Source organism: Gouania willdenowi, chromosome 14 (genome assembly GCF_900634775.1).
Source record: "Gouania willdenowi chromosome 14, fGouWil2.1, whole genome shotgun sequence".
Classification (NCBI taxonomy): domain Eukaryota; kingdom Metazoa; phylum Chordata; class Actinopteri; order Blenniiformes; family Gobiesocidae; genus Gouania; species Gouania willdenowi.
In genome coordinates this window covers 8,070,150-8,090,773 of record NC_041057.1, presented here as the reverse complement: position 1 = coordinate 8,090,773, position 20,624 = coordinate 8,070,150, and the positions used below count along the sequence as shown (strand labels likewise).

Genomic DNA, 20,624 nt, shown 5'->3' with positions numbered 1-20,624 from the left:
TTTTGTCATTTTTTGTGCCTTACTGCTTTCGTAGCCCCATTTAAGTATGTGCATTATATTTGCAGTAGTTTTGAGGGTCTAATGTAGGTCCTAACTCAATTTTTTTTTTTTTGAAATTTTCAAAAAAATGCCTTGTTATAGCCTTACTTTTTTTTTTGGGTGATTTTAGTTTTTTGTCATTTTTGTGCCTTACTGCTTTCTTAGCCCCATTTAAGTATGTGCATTATATTTGCAGTAGTTTTAGGGTCTAATTGATGGTCCTAACTCAATTTTTTTTTTTTTTTAAATTTTCAAAAAAAATGCCTTGTTATAGCCTTACTTTTTTTTTGGGTGATTTTAGTTTTTTGTCATTTTTTGTGCCTTACTGCTTTCTTAGCCCCATTTAAGTATGTGCATTATATTTGCAGTAGTTTTTTGGGTCTAATTATGGTCCTAACTCAATTTTTTTTTTTTTGAATTTTCAAAAAAAATGCCTTGTTATAGCCTTACTTTTTTTTTGGGTGATTTTAGTTTTTTGTCATTTTTGTGCCTTACTGCTTTCTTAGCCCCATTTAGTATGTGCATTATATTTGCAGTAGTTTTTTAGGGTCTAATGATGGTCCTAACTCAATTTTTTTTTTTTTTGAATTTTCAAAAAAAATGCCTTGTTATAGCCTTACTTTTTTTTTTGGGTGATTTTAGTTTTTTGTCATTTTTTGTGCCTTACTGCTTTCTTAGCCCCATTTAAGTATGTGCATTATATTTGCAGTAGTTTTTAGGGTCTAATGTAGGTCCTAACTCAATTTTTTTTTTTTTTGAAATTTTCAAAAAAAATGCCTTGTTATAGCCTTACTTTTTATTTTGGGTGATTTTAGTTTTTTGTCATTTTTTGTGCCTTACTGCTTTCTTAGCCCCATTTAAGTATGTGCATTATATTTGCAGTAGTTTTAGGGTCTAATGATGGTCCTAACTCAATTTTTTTTTTTTTTGAAATTTTCAAAAAAAATGCCTTGTTATAGCCTTACTTTTTATTTTGGGTGATTTTAGTTTTTTGTCATTTTTTGTGCCTTACTGCTTTCTTAGCCCCATTTAAGTATGTGCATTATATTTGCAGTAGTTTTTAGGGTCTAATGATGGTCCTAACTCAATTTTTTTTTTTTTTTGAAATTTCAAAAAAAATGCCTTGTTATAGCCTTACTTTTTATTTTGGGTGATTTTAGTTTTTTGTCATTTTTTGTGCCTTACTGCTTTCTTAGCCCCATTTAAGTATGTGCATTATATTTGCAGTAGTTTTTAGGGTCTAATGTAGGTCCTAACTCAATTTTTTTTTTTTTTGAAATTTTCAAAAAAAAATGCCTTGTTATAGCCTTACTTTTTATTTTGGGTGATTTTAGTTTTTTTGTCATTTTTTGTGCCTTACTGCTTTCTTAGCCCCATTTAAGTATGTGCATTATATTTGCAGTAGTTTTTAGGGTCTAATGATGGTCCTAACTCAATTTTTTTTTTTTTTTGAAATTTTCAAAAAAAATGCCTTGTTATAGCCTTACTTTTTATTTTGGGTGATTTTAGTTTTTTGTCATTTTTTGTGCCTTACTGCTTCCTTAGCCCCATTTAAGTATGTGCATTATATTTGCAGTAGTTTTTAGGGTCTAATGATGGTCCTAACTCAATTTTTTTTTTTTTTTTTGAATTTTTAAAAAAAATGCCTTGTTATAGCCTTACTTTTTTTTTTGGGTGATTTTAGTTTTTTGTCATTTTTTGTGCCTTACTGCTTTCTTAGCCCCATTTAAGTATGTGCATTATATTTGCAGTAGTTTTTGGGGTCTAATGATGGTCCTAACTCAATTTTTTTTTTTTTTGAAATTTTCAAAAAAAATGCCTTGTTATAGCCTTACTTTTTTATTTTGGGTGATTTTAGTTTTTTGTCATTTTTTGTGCCTTACTGCTTTCTTAGCCCCATTTAAGTATGTGCATTATATTTGCAGTAGTTTTTAGGGTCTAATGATGGTCCTAACTCAATTTTTTTTTTTTTTTGAAATTTTCAAAAAAAATGCCTTGTTATAGCCTTACTTTTTTTTTGGGTGATTTTAGTTTTTTGTCATTTTTTGTGCCTTACTGCTTCTTAGCCCCATTTAAGTATGTGCATTATATTTGCAGTAGTTTTTAGGGTCTAATGATGGTCCTAACTCAATTTTTTTTTTTTTTGAAATTTTCAAAAAAAATGCCTTGTTATAGCCTTACTTTTTTTTTGGGTGATTTTAGTTTTTTGTCATTTTTTGTGCCTTACTGCTTTCTTAGCCCCATTTAAGTATGTGCATTATATTTGCAGTAGTTTTTAGGGTCTAATGATGGTCCTAACTCAATTTTTTTTTTTTTGAAATTTTCAAAAAAAATGCCTTGTTATAGCCTTACTTTTTATTTTGGGTGATTTTAGTTTTTTGTCATTTTTTTGTGCCTTACTGCTTTCTTAGCCCCATTTAAGTATGTGCATTATATTTGCAGTAGTTTTTAGGGTCTAATGATGGTCCTAACTCAATTTTTTTTTTTTTGAAATTTTCAAAAAAAATGCCTTGTTATAGCCTTACTTTTTTTTTTGGGTGATTTTAGTTTTTTGTCATTTTTTGTGCCTTACTGCTTTCTTAGCCCCATTTAAGTATGTGCATTATATTTGCAGTAGTTTTTAGGGTCTAATGATGGTCCTAACTCAATTTTTTTTTTTTTTGAAATTTTCAAAAAAAAATGCCTTGTTATAGCCTTACTTTTTTTTTTGGGTGATTTTAGTTTTTTGTCATTTTTTGTGCCTTACTGCTTTCTTAGCCCCATTTAAGTATGTGCATTATATTTGCAGTAGTTTTTAGGGTCTAATGATGGTCCTAACTCAATTTTTTTTTTTTTTGAAATTTTCAAAAAAAATGCCTTGTTATAGCCTTACTTTTTTTTTGGGTGATTTTAGTTTTTTGTCATTTTTTGTGCCTTACTGCTTTCTTAGCCCCATTTAAGTATGTGCATTATATTTGCAGTAGTTTTTAGGGTCTAATGATGGTCCTAACTCAATTTTTTTTTTTTTTGAAATTTTCAAAAAAAATGCCTTGTTATAGCCTTACTTTTTTTTTGGGTGATTTTAGTTTTTTGTCATTTTTTGTGCCTTACTGCTTTCTTAGCCCCATTTAGGTATGTGCATTATATTTGCAGTAGTTTTTGGGGTCTAATTATGGTCCTAACTCAATTTTTTTTTTTTTTAATTTTCAAAAAAAATGCCTTGTTATAGCCTTACTTTTTATTTTGGGTGATTTTAGTTTTTTGTCATTTTTTGTGCCTTACTGCTTTCTTAGCCCCATTTAAGTATGTGCATTATATTTGCAGTAGTTTTTTAGGGTCTAATGTATGGTCCTAACTCAATTTTTTTTTTTTTTGAAATTTTCAAAAAAAATGCCTTGTTATAGCCTTACTTTTTATTTTGGGTGATTTAGTTTTTTGTCATTTTTTGTGCCTTACTGCTTTCTTAGCCCCATTTAAGTATGTGCATTATATTTGCAGTAGTTTTTAGGGTCTAATGTAGGTCCTAACTCAATTTTTTTTTTTTTTTTGAAATTTTCAAAAAAAATGCCTTGTTATAGCCTTACTTTTTATTTTGGGTGATTTTAGTTTTTTGTCATTTTTTGTGCCTTACTGCTTTCTTAGCCCCATTTAAGTATGTGCATTATATTTGCAGTAGTTTTTGGGGTCTAATGATGGTCCTAACTCAATTTTTTTTTTTTTTTAAATTTTCAAAAAAAATGCCTTGTTATAGCCTTACTTTTTATTTTGGGTGATGTTAGTTTTTTGTCATTTTTTGTGCCTTACTGCTTTCTTAGCCCCATTTAAGTATGTGCATTATATTTGCAGTAGTTTTTAGGGTCTAATGATGGTCCTAACTCAATTTTTTTTTTTTTTTGAAATTTTCAAAAAAAAATGCCTTGTTATAGCCTTACTTTTTTATTTTGGGTGATTTTAGTTTTTTGTCATTTTTTGTGCCTTACTGCTTTCTTAGCCCCATTTAAGTATGTGCATTATATTTGCAGTAGTTTTTAGGGTCTAATGTAGGTCCTAACTCAATTTTTTTTTTTTTTGAAATTTTCAAAAAAAATGCCTTGTTATAGCCTTACTTTTTTTTTTTGGGTGATTTTAGTTTTTTGTCATTTTTTGTGCCTTACTGCTTTCTTAGCCCCATTTAAGTATGTGCATTATATTTGCAGTAGTTTTTAGGGTCTAATGATGGTCCTAACTCAATTTTTTTTTTTTTTGAAATTTTCAAAAAAAATGCCTTGTTATAGCCTTACTTTTTTTTTTGGGTGATTTTAGTTTTTTGTCATTTTTTGTGCCTTACTGCTTTCTTAGCCCCATTTAAGTATGTGCATTATATTTGCAGTAGTTTTTAGGGTCTAATGTAGGTCCTAACTCAATTTTTTTTTTTTTTTTAAATTTTCAAAAAAAATGCCTTGTTATAGCCTTACTTTTTATTTGGGTGATTTTAGTTTTTTGTCATTTTTTGTGCCTTACTGCTTTCTTAGCCCCATTTAAGTATGTGCATTATATTTGCAGTAGTTTTTAGGGTCTAATGTAGGTCCTAACTCAATTTTTTTTTTTTTTTGAAATTTTCAAAAAAAATGCCTTGTTATAGCCTTACTTTTTTATTTTGGGTGATTTTAGTTTTTTGTCATTTTTTGTGCCTTACTGCTTCTTAGCCCCATTTAAGTATGTGCATTATATTTGCAGTAGTTTTTAGGGTCTATGATGGTCCTAACTCAATTTTTTTTTTTTTTTAATTTTCAAAAAAAATGCCTTGTTATAGCCTTACTTTTTATTTTGGGTGATTTTAGTTTTTTGTCATTTTTTGTGCCTTACTGCTTTCTTAGCCCCATTTAAGTATGTGCATTATATTTGCAGTAGTTTTTAGGGTCTAATGTAGGTCCTAACTCAATTTTTTTTTTTTTTGAAATTTTCAAAAAAAATGCCTTGTTATAGCCTTACTTTTTTTTTTGGGTGATTTTAGTTTTTTGTCATTTTTTGTGCCTTACTGCTTTCTTAGCCCCATTTAAGTATGTGCATTATATTTGCAGTAGTTTTTAGGGTCTAATGTATGGTCCTAACTCAATTTTTTTTTTTTTTGAAATTTTCAAAAAAAAATGCCTTGTTATAGCCTTACTTTTTTTTTTGGGTGATTTTAGTTTTTTGTCATTTTTTGTGCCTTACTGCTTTCTTAGCCCCATTTAAGTATGTGCATTATATTTGCAGTAGTTTTTAGGGGTCTAATGATGGTCCTAACTCAATTTTTTTTTTTTTTTGAAATTTTCAAAAAAAAATGCCTTGTTATAGCCTTACTTTTTATTTTGGGTGATTTTAGTTTTTTGTCATTTTTGTGCCTTACTGCTTTCTTAGCCCCATTTAAGTATGTGCATTATATTTGCAGTAGTTTTTAGGGTCTAATGATGGTCCTAACTCAATTTTTTTTTTTTTTTAAATTTTCAAAAAAAAATGCCTTGTTATAGCCTTACTTTTTTTTTTGGGGTGATTTTAGTTTTTTGTCATTTTTTGTGCCTTACTGCTTTCTTAGCCCCATTTAAGTATGTGCATTATATTTGCAGTAGTTTTTAGGGGTCTAATTATGGTCCTAACTCAATTTTTTTTTTTTTTTAATTTCAAAAAAAATGCCTTGTTATAGCCTTACTTTTTATTTTGGGTGATTTTAGTTTTTTGTCATTTTTTTGTGCCTTACTGCTTCCTTAGCCCCATTTAAGTATGTGCATTATATTTGCAGTAGTTTTTAGGGTCTATTGATGGTCCTAACTCAATTTTTTTTTTTTTTTTAAATTTTCAAAAAAAATGCCTTGTTATAGCCTTACTTTTTTTTTTGGGTGATTTTAGTTTTTTGTCATTTTTTGTGCCTTACTGCTTTCTTAGCCCCATTTAAGTATGTGCATTATATTTGCAGTAGTTTTTAGGGTCTAATGTAGGTCCTAACTCAATTTTTTTTTTTTTTTGAAATTTTCAAAAAAAATGCCTTGTTATAGCCTTACTTTTTATTTTGGGTGATTTTAGTTTTTTGTCATTTTTTGTGCCTTACTGCTTTCTTAGCCCCATTTAGGTATGTGCATTATATTTGCAGTAGTTTTTGGGGTCTAATTATGGTCCTAACTCAATTTTTTTTTTTTTTTGAAATTTTCAAAAAAAATGCCTTGTTATAGCCTTACTTTTTTTTTTTGGGTGATTTTAGTTTTTTGTCATTTTTTGTGCCTTACTGCTTTCTTAGCCCCATTTAAGTATGTGCATTATATTTGCAGTAGTTTTTAGGGTCTAATGATGGTCCTAACTCAATTTTTTTTTTTTTGAAATTTTCAAAAAAAATGCCTTGTTATAGCCTTACTTTTTTTTTTGGGTGATTTAGTTTTTGTCATTTTTTGTGCCTTACTGCTTTCTTAGCCCCATTTAAGTATGTGCATTATATTTGCAGTAGTTTTTAGGGTCTAATGTATGGTCCTAACTCAATTTTTTTTTTTTTTTGAAATTTTCAAAAAAATGCCTTGTTATAGCCTTACTTTTTATTTGGGTGATTTTAGTTTTTTGTCATTTTTTGTGCCTTACTGCTTTCTTAGCCCCATTTAAGTATGTGCATTATATTTGCAGTAGTTTTTAGGGTCTATTGATGGTCCTAACTCAATTTTTTTTTTTTTTTAATTTTCAAAAAAAAGCCTTGTTATAGCCTTACTTTTTTTTTTTGGGTGATTTTAGTTTTTTGTCATTTTTTGTGCCTTACTGCTTTCTTAGCCCCATTTAAGTATGTGCATTATATTTGCAGTAGTTTTTGGGGTCTAATGATGGTCCTAACTCAATTTTTTTTTTTTTTTAAATTTTCAAAAAAAAATGCCTTGTTATAGCCTTACTTTTTATTTTGGGTGATGTTAGTTTTTTGTCATTTTTTCTGCCTTACTGCTATCTTAGTCCCATTTAAGTATGTGCATTATATTTGCAGTAGTTTTTAGGGTCTATTGATGGTCCTAACTCAATTTTTTTTTTTTTTTTAAATTTTCAAAAAAAATGCCTTGTTATAGCCTTACTTTTTTTTTGGGGTGATTTTAGTTTTTTGTCATTTTTTGTGCTTTACTGCTTTCTTAGCCCCATTTAGGTATGTGCATTGTATTTGCAGTAGTTTTTAGGGTCTATTGATGGTGCTAACTCAATTTTTTTTTTTTTTTTAATTTTCAAAAAAAATGCCTTGTTATAGCCTTACTTTTTTTTTTGGGTGATTTTAGTTTTTTGTCATTTTTTGTGCCTTACTGCTTTCTTAGCCCCATTTAAGTATGTGCATTATATTTGCAGTAGTTTTTAGGGTCTAATGTAGGTCCTAACTCAATTTTTTTTTTTTTTTGAAATTTTCAAAAAAAATGCCTTGTTATAGCCTTACTTTTTTTTTGGGTGATTTTAGTTTTTTGTCATTTTTTGTGCCTTACTGCTTTCTTAGCCCCATTTAGGTATGTGCATTATATTTGCAGTAGTTTTTGGGGTCTAATTATGGTCCTAACTCAATTTTTTTTTTTTTTTAATTTTCAAAAAAAAATTCCTTGTTATAGCCTTACTTTTTATTTTGGGTGATTTTAGTTTTTTGTCATTTTTTGTGCCTTACTGCTTCCTTAGCCCCATTTAAGTATGTGCATTATATTTGCAGTAGTTTTTAGGGTCTATTGATGGTCCTAACTCAATTTTTTTTTTTTTTTTATTTTCAAAAAAAATGCCTTGTTATAGCCTTACTTTTTTTTTTTTTGGGTGATTTTAGTTTTTTGTCATTTTTTGTGCCTTACTGCTTTCTTAGCCCCATTTAAGTATGTGCATTATATTTGCAGTAGTTTTTAGGGTCTAATGTAGGTCCTAACTCAAATTTTTTTTTTTTTTTTCTCAATTTTCAAAAAAAATGCCTTGTTATAGCCTTACTTTTTATTTTGGGTGATTTTAGTTTTTTGTCATTTTTTGTGCCTTACTGCTTTCTTAGCCCCATTTAGGTATGTGCATTATATTTGCAGTAGTTTTTGGGGTCTAATTATGGTCCTAACTCAATTTTTTTTTTTTTTTTTAATTTTCAAAAAAAATGCTTTGTGCCTTACTTTTTATTTTGGGTGACTTTAGTTTTTTGTCATTTTTTGTGCCTTATTGCTTTTTTAGCGCTGGTTAAGTTTGTGCATTACATTTGCAGTAGTTTTTAGGGTCTAATTATGGTCTTAACTGAATTTATATATTTTTTTTAATTTTTGAAAAAAATGCCTTGCTATATATCGCCCTACCTCTGATTTTGGGTCATTTTTTTTTTTTTTGTGCCTTCCTGCTTTTTTATCCCATTTTAAGTATGTGCATTATATTTGCAGTAGTTTTTAGGGTCTAAATATGGTCTTAATTCAAAAAATTTTTTTGTTGAAGTAAAAAAAATATGCCTTCGAAATTTTCACGCCCGTTTTCATGCCTTACTATAGCTGTTACGACCCCCTCGAGGATGTCATGTCAAGGCTTGAGGGGCCGCAACATAAACAGGACACCACACAGAAGGTTTATCAAAAGAATTTATTAACAAAATCCTAAAAGTAGCAACAGAACAAACTAAAAGGGACTGGAAACTCTGGCCAAACTGAACAAAAGTAGGGAGGACACTGGGCCAACCCTATACGGGGCTATCGTCACAGCGTCCACCCTCAAAACTACAAAAACATACAAAACAATAAACTACAACAAAACAAAAAACGTGACGACCAGAAATCTCCAGTTCGAACTAAAATAACAAACTTACAAAGATCTCCAGTGGGGAGCTGAAGATCTCTCCCCACATGTCTGCTGCTGGTCAGTTGTTGTGCCTCACTCCTTCTGGTCCTCTCAGCCGTTTATACAGCTCCTCTTCCTTCTCCTACCTGATTGCTGATGTGTCCGGTGTGTTAGGAGAGAGGAGGAAGGGCAGGCTGAGAGGCCATGAGGCACCAGCCGTAACAATAGTCTTACCTCCGTTTCAAAAGGTTTAACATTTTTTTGCCCATTTTAATTACTGTAGCCTTACTTTCTGTTTCAAGGCTGTTGAATTTTTTTTGCCTCTTTTGATTCCTTACTATAGCCTTAACTCTTTTTCGAGGCGTTTGAAATTTTCTTGCCCTTTTCATGCCTTACTATAGCCTTACCTCCATTTCGAGGCGTTTTAAAATTTTTCACATTTTTTAATGCCTTACTATGGCCCAGTGATGTGCCGTGAGCACTAGGGTTGGGTAGGCGTGTTGCAAATCGAGACCACCAATGACAATTTCATATGTTTTTGCTGGCAAGTGTTAATTCAATTCAATTCAACTTTATTTGTATAAAGCAATTTACAACAAAGTCATCTCAATGCGCTTATCAAAATAGAAAATTCAAAATAAGAAAGAAAAAACCCAACAAGATCCACATGAACAAGTATTTAGCCATCTAACAAAATCACCATCGTAAAACACCATTAAAGAAACATAAACAATTATTGAGTATAGCCTCCATACTCTACCAACAAGATATATCTCATGTTGGAAACACAGAAACATGGAGAAAATGACAACAACAACAACTCAACAGCCTCAGTGAGGAGCATCCACAAAGCCAATCCTTCCTTTTGTACCATTCACTGTGAAAAATATGAAACATGTTTTGACCTTACCTTTGCTGAAGGTCTGGTAGCTCAGGTGTTGGTCTCCCATCTTATAAAAAAAAGTTTCTCTATCGTCTCTAGTACTGTCATCCTGCCTGTAGTGTTATCCCGCCTACTCGCTAGAGCGAGAGAGAACGTAGCAGCAGCAGTCACATGGGATCATTTCACTTATGCACTGTGAACTTAGGTATAGCATTTAGCATAGCAAGGTTACGTCCAAAGACAGCTCTCTACGCTGCCTTTGGACGTAAATGGTTTTCATCTTGGGAAACTGACTGTGCATGCGCAATCACATAAAAACACGCTATGGGAACAGAAGCAGAGCAGCAATGTGCTTTTGGGAGGGGGCGTGGCCTCCTCCTGCCTTACAGCGGAGTGTGACTGTGCAACCGTTCCAGGAAATAGCACTGTTTAGTAATTTGGGCTATGAAATGCACAAAATGCGGACACTTTCAAACTTATAGGTACTGTAGGCTATTGGAAATGGAAAAATAAATAATTTATAATTATATTATAATTAAAACAAATAATCAAAATATCAATTCACCCGTGGGTAGGCACTGCCTACCTTGCCTAGCCTGACGGCATGTCACTGCTATAGCCTTATCTCCGTTTCAAGGCAACTGAAATTTTTTCGCACTTTTTTATGCTTTACTTGCGCCGTACCTCCATTTCGCTCCGTTTCGAGGCGCTTCATTTTTTTCGCCCGTTTTTTTGCCTTTATGACCAGCTATTGTCCTAGCTCAATTTTTCATCTTACCTCTGTTATAAATAGTTTGTCACATTCCTGTAAGTTTTTTTGTTTTTTTATGTGATTTCATAGCACTGTAGTTAGTTAATTTAACGTGGCTTTATATCATATTTATATATTTTCCTGCTCACAGTACTTAGTGATAGTTTTGTAAATTGTGGAGAATACTGGAATACAAAAACAACACACATTCATGTTCAATGTCCAACTTTATTAAAAACAAACTTTTCCCCTTTTGAAATAAACTAACTTTATTGACATAATGCAATTTCTAATTATTCAGGAGAGAGATTATGTTTTTTTTAATTTTTTTTTATTTCACGTAATCAGGTATCCAGTCTCTTGAAAACAAAACTTTCCACTATGATAATTGGATTGTTTTACAGATACTTCCTATTGTAATGTGCTAATGTAAACCTCATGTTGTTAAATCAGACACAGAAATCAGGACACAAACAGGTCAAACAACTTTAGCTGGAATCCACCCAATGGTATCACAAAGCACAGCTGACACTAAAGTCTCTGACTGAAGACACTGAGGGACAGCATTCAGGTCAGTACTATTTAAACTCCTGACAACTCACACTTAGAACATTACTGTGAAGATGATGTTATGTGTAAACTTCACCGTCTGTAAGACACAGACTATCCTTGCAATAATTATAGTGCTTGGTAGGATTTGTGAGTTTTTGTTTGAAAAATGTCTGACTCGAGGAAATGTGAACCCTTGTGTGAACTGTCGGTGCTTTCGTGAAAGTGTGTTCAATTATGCATCTGTCACACATTCAGATTTGGTTTTAAAGTGTTTTTTAAATTGTTGAATGACACATGAAATCAGACTGTGGAGCATTTATTTTCATTTCATCAGTTTGAAAAGGCAAGGAGAAAAAAAAACATTATTGATCCATATGGTCACCTTTAAGGGACAATCTTTAGATTATAGGGCAGTGGTGAGCAACTTTTGTCACAGCAGGGGCCACAATAATGTGATTTCTCTGATCCGATTGCCACAATATCCAAATTCATGTCAGCATTTAGAATAAATGCATTAATACTGGGAAGAACATACAGTTTGTGTTGTCATTTCATGTGTTTTTGGTCAATTTTTTTCCCATTCGTTTTTGTAATTTCTTTCTCATTTTGCTCTTTCTGTTGTTGTCTCATGTGTTTTTTTAGGTCAGTTAACGTATTTTCCTCTCATGTGTGTATTTTTGTGATTTTGGATACATTTTTTTGTGTATTTGCTTTCTATGTTTTTGTTGTTTTGTAATTTTTCTCCAATTTTATGTTGGTTTTTTCTTGTTTTGTTGCCATTTTGTCTGTTTTTGGAATAATTTTGTATATTTATCTTTTCTAGTGTATATTTTATTTTAAATTTTGTATGTTTTTTTTTTTAAGTCAATTTGGGCATTTACTTTAGGGGCTGCTCAAAATCAGAGAGAGGGCCACATGTGGAAATGTTAAAATTTTAATTTACAGAAGTGTATAATTTTCATTACATTTAGTAGAAAATCATCATGTTCCTATTTGACGAGCCGCTCACAACAACTTAAATAATCGTGAAACATATAACATACAATTTTATGCAAAGTTTTAGGAAAATACACCTTTTGGTTAAAAACGTTTGCCATCATAACCCATACACCAAATCTGCAACACTTGTCACAATGTTTCAGTGCAAATAAACATTTAAAGATGGTTAATTTAATGCAATAACTTTAATAAGGCTCTGACTACATCTGACATCTGTGTTTATCTTTGCGAGTTTGAAACCTGAGCTCATTGATGATTGTGTTCCTGTTAAACAGGCCTGAGGGCTCCATGTTGGTGACTTCAGACACACATGAGTAAAAATATGATAGGGTGTGTTACTGGTTCTTTATGTGTCTATCAGTAAAGTGCATGATCACTTATTAGCAAACAGGATTTTCTGGACTTGCACTTGTCGCTTAAATCATATAATTTGCCCGTATACCAACGTAATCACAACACTTTGAGGAGTGTATGCTGTCTTTTTTCTCATTACAGATTACCTTAGACTGTTAGTTTTAAGATTTTTATAGCAGGTAGAGTTACAGAGGGACTTAAATTAGGAGTTTAACCCTGATTTAATTTTACTAAAGCATTAGTCCATGTTTTACAGGCTAGGAAAACAAACTTTAGTTTGTTTCTCTAACAAATCTTTTCATTAGTAAATATGTTTTAGGTGAATTAGATGTAGAATATTCAGTCGTTTTTTTATTGTATTTTCACTGGCATTTATTTACAGTATTTATTTGTTTGGCTCTTAGCAGGATTACGTTAAAAGCATGTAATGAATTTTAACCAAATGTAAACCAAAGCTAGACCTCATACCATTGAAGATTCCATAACATTTTGGAGGGGATCTGGATTAATATGCTAATTCTGGATCAGTTTTTAAAATTTTAAAAATCCCTGATCATCATTGGCCAAACTTTAAAAATTAATATCTTGGTTCATAATTGACCGATGTTCATGAAAAAAATATTGGTAAAAAAAAATAAAGAGACATGATTAACATCATAGATAATCATACCTTGTTGGAAAAGGGTGCAGGATGAAGTTCATAAAACGTATCTCGTCCTGCCTCTCCATTGTTGCTTTCCTCTTTTTTCCCCTTAATTTAATCAGTCAGGGCAAATGTAGGAAAACAAAAGCAAGAAAAAGACACTGCACATTGTTAGTGATCTGGATGTTTTCATTTCTTCACTGGAACTGTTACATATCAACTCCTTTCACTGATACAGTGTGTGTTTTTGTGTGCCCTGAGACTGTCTTTTTTTATTTTCTCTTATTTAAACAGCTTTGGGATGCCCTTTTTTTAAGCCTAGAATAGTGGTCTTCTTTTGTTTTTTTTGAGTGAAAAAAAATTCCTGGCAAATTGTAAGCAATGCTTTTCTATTGAATCACACAGCACTGCATACAATAGTACATAGTGTAAATGTCTAAGGGAATGGATTAAGTGGAAATCATGCATGGTTTGACTTGTTAGAGCTTCCAAAGCCAAAGATTAAATCTTGTTTACAGAGCAAATGCAGGTTTGTAAAGAATAATGCAGTGAAACTGGATTGTCCAAAGCAGCACCTGCTTTATACAAGACTGTGGCGTCTGCAACAAAGGAACCGATACAAGAAGGGAGGACATGGATTGGTTGATTATTTTATATGTGTATGGTACTATCTCCAGCACACAGTTCAAGCTTAGGTAGTCATTGGTTTTCCAGAACAGTTATGATGTTTGAGAGTGGCAATAATAACAGAGAGTTTAATGTAGTTGTGTTCTAGTCATTCTATTTCTAACCAGGTGGTGTAGTTTTCCTTTGGGTGTAACTAATTTGTTTGGTATAGCTATTGATTTGAAAGTAATGCATGGAATTGGAAACCGCTAAAACTGCTTCCGATTTATTTTTGAGGTACGGAGAATATTCTGTCATTTTGACCAGCAATTACCCAAACTATAATTTAATTAATTAATTTATATTGTATGTCTGTAATATGCAATAAGCCCATAATTTTGCATTGAAATACATACAGAAGAAAAGGCATGTAACCATAAATCAAATGTTAAATAGGAAAAGTAGAATAGTGATCTAGAATACATATTTTCTGTCAATGTCAAATCTTGGTTTCAAATTAGTTTCAAAGGATCTAAGATAAATAAATCAATAGGAAACATTTAAGGCAGTAACCTAACATTTAAGGAATTGGGCTTGTAACAGGAGAGTCGCCGGTTCCAATCCACTGTGGAACTTTGAGCAAGTACCTTAAACCTAACTGCTTCCAGGACGTCTTGAAAAAGAGATTCTTTATCTCAGTGTGACTTTAAAACAACAACAAAAAAACTGCGATCTGAGTCTTGTCAGATTCTGTAGCTTAAATGTTGTCAGAATGTTAACGTCTAACCTTAATTTTTGTGTAGAATTATTATTGGGGGAACTAGACTAACAAATGTGTAAACACACACACACAGCAAAGGAGTCTACAAGAGGTGAGGACAATGAATGTTGGAACAAGAACCAGAAGAGATCAAAGACCGGGGAAGTAATGCTGTTGGTTATCACAGGACCAGCAAATGGTGAACAAGTGGGGGGTGTGGGTGGGAGGGAATTATGCCCCCACCCCTGGACTGTAAAATGTAGGTGGAAAGCACCAGAAGAACAAGGGAGTCAGAGAGAGCAAGAGGTCTTTGACCTACAGACCAGTCCTGCTGTGAAGGAAGCAGAGAACCATGGTCGTGCTTGTAGCTTTACATGTATCAGGGTTATTGATTCCGACATGTATCAATGTTATTGATGATAATAAATCTAGTCCTCTGTGTGAGGTGAAATTGAAGTCTGAGTCTAACATTATTTGTGTGTTTGCTCCACAGGTCAAGTGAAGATGTCCTCTGTGTTAGCGTTGCTGAGTTTCTTGTTTCTCCACACTGGAGCCCACAGTTTTGGTATATTACCAGGAAGTTCTCTGAGCCACCTGGAAATAACCAAAGCGGCTCTTCTGAATGTCACAGTGCAAGTGTGCCGAGCCCTGGCTCAAACCGAGGGGACGCAGTTCACTCCTCCTGTAAGAGTTTTCCTCAGTGAGGCCGTCTTAGCTGAGACGATGGAAAGTAATCTACTTTCGTTTATAGGTACTACCTCACACTGTAGAGAGCGTGGCCACTGCTTGCAATACTCCACAATCAACCAAAAGTCTCCAACAGGCCGTTACGTTCATTATACTGAGGAATGTACGCGTGGACCTCCGGCACGCTCTAAATGCAAGCTTTCATTTTGATGAAGAGAAGCTGAATGAAGGAAGGAACATCATCACGGAGGGCATTCGGGCCGTCAAAGCAAGCAACAAGCAGGAGAACTATGAAGCTGCACGGCAGAAACTGGGGGAGCTTCTGCACCCTTTGCAGGTGGGAACCATCACCTGTGATATTTTTACCCTTTATATGTCAACAAACTGATGTTCCTGTGTTTTACTGACAATTTGAAGGACTTCTACAGTCACAGTAACTGGGTGGAGCTGGGAAACACACTTCCAAACCCTAGGCTTATCAGATCTGATGTCAGCATCGGTAACTTGGCAGGTAAGGAGGAAGCTAATGAGTCTAATCAGTAACGAACAAGTTCACCTGTGCATTTCTCTTCTTTTTTCAGATGTAAACAGGGCAACGTGTCGCAGCTGTGAAGGAGACGACTGCACAAACAATATTTTGGAGGACATCATAGAAGAGCAGGTCCTCACCTCTGGCTACTTTGGCATCGTGCCTGTGCTCTCAACAAAACCTCCAGGTAAAGGTTTCATCTATCCTGAATATGTTTTTTCATTCTGAAGCGGATTGAAGTGAACTATTTAAGGCTTCAGGAACTGCTTCTTAGAACCTCACTGCGCACCCTTTAAAAACTGGGATGTTGCTAATATACAGTATATGTCACTCATTCCTCTTCCTCTTCCCCTTCAAAATAAAAGCTTGCAGCGCAATACGCAGATTTCCATTGATGCAAGTGCTTCATGAAATTCTTCTGCCGATTTATACTTATTCTGGATCAGATTCAAAAATTGAAAAAATCCCTGTCTATCATTATTGGCCAAAATGGTAAAATTCACACATCTCGGTTCATAATGACCGATGTATTGTTCATGAAAAAAAGATCGGCCAAAAAATAAAGAGACAACTGATTACCAACAGATAATCATACCTTGTTCAAAAAGGGGGCAGGATGAAGTTAATACAACTTATCTTATCCAGACTTTCCATTGTTACTTTCCTCTTTTTTTAACCTAATCAGTCAAAAGCAGGGAAACCCAACAGTATAAGTATAATAAAAGACACTGCACATTGTTATAAGCTAATTTTTCCATTTCTATTCTGTATCCTTTCAGAATGTGGTTTGTAAACATTTGTTTGAACTTTTTTAGTGATCTATAGGTTTTCATTTCTTCACTGCAACTGTTCCATATCAACTCCTTTCACTGATACACAGTGGCCCTCATTTATCGATCGTTCATGCGTTCAAATCTGTGCGTACGACGTGCGTTCGACCAATTTCTGACCTTGTACTTAATGAATTTCTTCTACCGATTTTTTTTCAATCAGGCAAATGCAGTCATGGAGGAGGACTTGACGTAACGAGTAAGATTGAGCCGATAGGTGGAATCAACAAGGACACTTTCAGCTCCAACCATGGACATCTCCACACCCAGGCAGCCAACATGGCCATAGCTGCAACCAGCCAGCTCCTGGAGGACATACGATCAGCAGCCGGGGACAGACCCTTCCTGCAGTGCGACCCTCTTAATTTAGGTTTTCTTAAGCTGCACGTTTAAGGTGTCTGTTTGATCTGCTTCAGCTCTTGTTGTCCCTTAGGATGATGGGAATGTTTAAAGGCTCAAGTAAAGCCCTTTGTTTCGTCATCGATACCACAAGCAGCATGAGTGAGGATATCCAGACTGTGCAAGACGTCACCTCCGCCATCATCAACAGTGAAGTGGGGACAGATAACGAGCCCTCAGTTTACATTCTTGTACCTTTCAATGATCCTGGTAGGACTTCCATATGAAATTGTAAATGTGGAATATTGTGTTTAAAACCAGAAAGCAGAAGCTCATTTATCACTTCTTCTCAGATTTTGGACCTCTGATAAAGACAACAGACCCAAAAGTGTTCAAGGACGTTATTGATTCTCTCCAAGCGAGCGGAGGAGGAGATGAGGAGGAGCTGAGTCTTTCAGGCCTTCAGGTACACACACGTTTCCACAGCGTGCCGAGGTGGAGAGACAGATTGACCGTGAACTATATTTAATTTTCTCCACGATGCAGCTGGCTTTGAGCAGCGCTCCTTTTAGCTCTGAAATCTTCCTCTTCACCGACGCACCGGCTAAAGACAAACAGCTGAAGAACACAGTCATCGCACTCATCGAGAGAACACAAACAATGGTGAGCAGCTACGCCAAGTCCTCCCACACACATTTAAAGATAGATTCAAGCAACTTCTTGATGTTATTTTGATTATTTCCATCGTACAGTGGCACACACAAATACACACACATATTAAGCTGTAATTAGACAGGACTGCATATAAAACAATTAAAAATAAATGCAAAATAGTGTTACATTTATTTGGCGTTTGAGGTTTGTGCTCTCGGTGCTCTTGTTAAACCAATAGTCAAATATTCTCTTTGCCAGATATGATCCTGATCATGGTACCATGATGATTCACACTTTTGAGGCTTTGAAGAAATCTCTATCGCTATTAATAACGACACAGTGAATACAAATGTAATGGCACCCCCATTTTTTTAGAAAATTCATTCTGGTATCAGGTTATGGTTAGGAACAAGATAATTTAAAGGCACGGGCAACAAGACATCTTTACTCACATAATTACTTTCACTTTCTGTTTTTAGGTTATGACAAGAAGGGCGGTAACTCCCATTAAAATTCATTGTTGCAATGCCTGGAAAAAATAATCAAAGTCCATTTTATGTCATTGTCACCAACTTTCTGGTACTGAGCTGGCAATTATTTAACTTTTTAAGTTGGTAACTTGTTCAGATTGTACCCAACATTGTCTCTCAATATAGGCTGAACTAGGTTTCTTACTGCATTAATATTAACCATTACACAGCTATAGAAGATGAATACATCTGTTATTTTCACTAGCATTATGTTTTAATGATTTAAGTTAGGGCTGGGCGATATGGCCTTTTATAAATACCGCGATATTTTTAGGCCATGTCACGATACACGATATATATCTCGATATTTTGCATTACCCTTGAATTAACACTTTGATGCACAAAATCACACCAGTATGATGATTCTATATGTCTACATTAAAACATTCTTGATCATACTGCATTAATATATGCCAATTTTAAACTTTAATGCAAAAAAGGGGATATCACAACTAAGTCAAAGTTGACATAACTGTATTTATTAAACAGTGAGTGGCTCAAACATAAAATTGTCAACAGAAAGTACACGTTCTGTGCAAAATTGTCACAGAGACATTTCAAAACAAGACATTAGTGCAGGATGCAACTCACATGGCATTTCAAAACACAAAATTAAAGTGCACTTTTTGTACATAATGCCACTACAATATTTTAAAACAAATAGTGCCCTTTTGTGCATGTTGTCATTAAGATGATGTAGCCAATTGTACATTTACTGTTGGTTAATAATTTTTTTCTCTGAGATTAGTTTCTAGGTTCAAGTGTGAGTTGGGAATGATTACTAAGATGTGCAGAGAATAGACAGACAATTTGTTGTTTATAGAAAATAAGTACCATGGATTTATTATATTACAGAAAATAATAATAAACAAAAGTGGTCTCAAAACAGACTCCAGTTCACCCGCTGGGATTTAGCTCAGTTCATAAGGCGTCACAGCCTGGGGAAAAAAAAATAGTTCCACTCAAACGAAAAATGAAGTCAGTCCTACCACCCTGGTAGGACTGAAGTTCGTTGGGTTGGTCCACTGGAAGAGAACCTAATTAAATAAAGTTGATCCTACCACCCTGGTAGGATTGAAGTTCATGCGTTCCTGGTAAGAGGATCGGTGCGGCGGTCCTACCGCTCTGGTAGACCTGCAGTTCACCGTCCACTACGTCATCTCCGTGGGTAGTTCACCATCTTTAGATCCATGGGGGGTTTAAAAAACCTGGCCGATGCAATCTGAGTCGCCTATACAAAGTCCTCCGTTCTGCTGCCGATCGCTCCTTTTGTCAGGTGCAAGGCACAACCGCTGGTCTGCACAGTTAGTAAAGTGCTGTCTGCTGAGCACCGGGTGTGCGTGCTACCGTTCATATGCTGCGTTTTCAGCTGCTGCTTGATCGTTTCCCGTATTCAAGCCTTCTCCTCCCGTATCTCATGCTTCCTGTTTATACTAGGATACTGGTCTGTGATTGGCTGGCGTGTGTGCGTTTGGATGAGTGACGTCAGTGCAGTATATTAGTGCGGTGAAATAATATTGTATATAAATAACTGAAGAGTAGATGTTATAATAAATTTACTTCTGCTAAATATAATATAATTAAATAATATAAATATAATACATTTCTTTATGACGTGGGTTACAATGACATTTCAAAAAAAAAAAAAAAAAAAAAAGTCCGCGAGTTTAACGGTATGGTCATTTTCAACACCGCACAGACTACAAGCTGCGATATATCGAGTATATTCGATATATCGCCCAGCACTAATTTAAGTGTTGTTGTTATTTTGATTTAACTACAAAGTATTAAAGAAGATGGGCCTGTTTCTGTTAAGGTCATGTGTTAACTTGTTCCGTCTCCCTTAGGTGACTTTCTTTATCACTGACTCATCGCCACTGAACAGTCGCAGACGTAGAAATGCAAACCTGTTGAGCAGAATGTCAGCATCGGACACTCAGCTCTACAAAGACCTGGCGCAGGCCTCAGGAAGTCTAGCCATTGAGGTCACCAAGAGTGATCTTCCCCGTGCAGCAACCATCATCACTGAATCTGCAAGCTCTTCTTTGGTAATGGCACCAACAGCCCCTTGTCTGGTGTCCTCACAGAGAAATCAATGGCTCATCAGGTTTTCTTTTCCTGGAACTTTCAGGTGACACTTCTTCAGGCAGTCAGGAACCCCGGAAAGAAGGACAGCTTCACTTTTATAGTGGATCAAACCGTATCAAATGTCAGAGTTTACATCACAGGGACCTCCGTCACTTTCACCATCACCAGCCCTACAGGTATCCCCACAAGGAGAATCTATGTATGGGCTTTTCGCTCAATGAACACCAATTTTTCGTTACCATTCTATCATAAGAGATGCTTCTATTTTTGTTCTGCTTAAAGGGGTATCTCAACAAAGCACCAGCACAACAGGCTCACTGATCACGTCTTCTCAGTCTGTGGGGAACTTCAGGAGTCTGCAGCTCACAAAAATAAAAGGGTCATGGCAAATCAACATGAACTCAAATGACTCTTACACACTGAAGGTTATAGGTGAGGCAGCCGAGAGAGAAAAGTCAGTTCAGATCTAATCAACATGTGTATATTCAGCAGCTCCGAAACAAGTTTTTTTTTTATTTGCCATTTGTTATATGTCAAAAATTTGGTTTGAACCCTAAAATAAACATTGCAGCTCTTGTTTTGTATTACGTTGATTTATAAAAAGATTTTTCACTATTTTTGACGTACTGACATTTCATAGTTTTAACTTCATGGCTTCT

At 34.3% G+C, this 20,624-nt stretch overlaps 1 protein-coding gene across 2 annotated transcripts in view; it reads left to right on the top strand.

The window, feature by feature from the left end:
- The first annotated feature begins 10,866 nt into the window (after nt 1–10,866).
- The window catches only part of LOC114475259 (von Willebrand factor A domain-containing protein 7-like), an 11,902-nt gene continuing 2,144 nt past the window's right edge, over nt 10,867–20,624 (top strand). The window contains exons 1-12 of one of the 2 annotated variants that reach the window (XM_028465946.1): nt 10,867–10,965; nt 14,802–14,992; nt 15,060–15,332; nt 15,413–15,506; nt 15,577–15,711; nt 16,518–16,704; nt 16,788–16,963; nt 17,047–17,159; nt 17,240–17,356; nt 19,725–19,925; nt 20,009–20,141; nt 20,248–20,397. In XM_028465946.1, coding sequence (XP_028321747.1) covers nt 14,813–14,992; nt 15,060–15,332; nt 15,413–15,506; nt 15,577–15,711; nt 16,518–16,704; nt 16,788–16,963; nt 17,047–17,159; nt 17,240–17,356; nt 19,725–19,925; nt 20,009–20,141; nt 20,248–20,397 — 1,759 coding nt within the window. In that variant the 5' untranslated portion in view covers nt 10,867–10,965; nt 14,802–14,812. Of the gene's footprint in view, nt 10,966–14,801; nt 14,993–15,059; nt 15,333–15,412; nt 15,507–15,576; nt 15,712–16,517; nt 16,705–16,787; nt 16,964–17,046; nt 17,160–17,239; nt 17,357–19,724; nt 19,926–20,008; nt 20,142–20,247; nt 20,398–20,624 lie in introns of those variants that run through there. The other variant, XM_028465947.1, reaches the window with a different exon arrangement.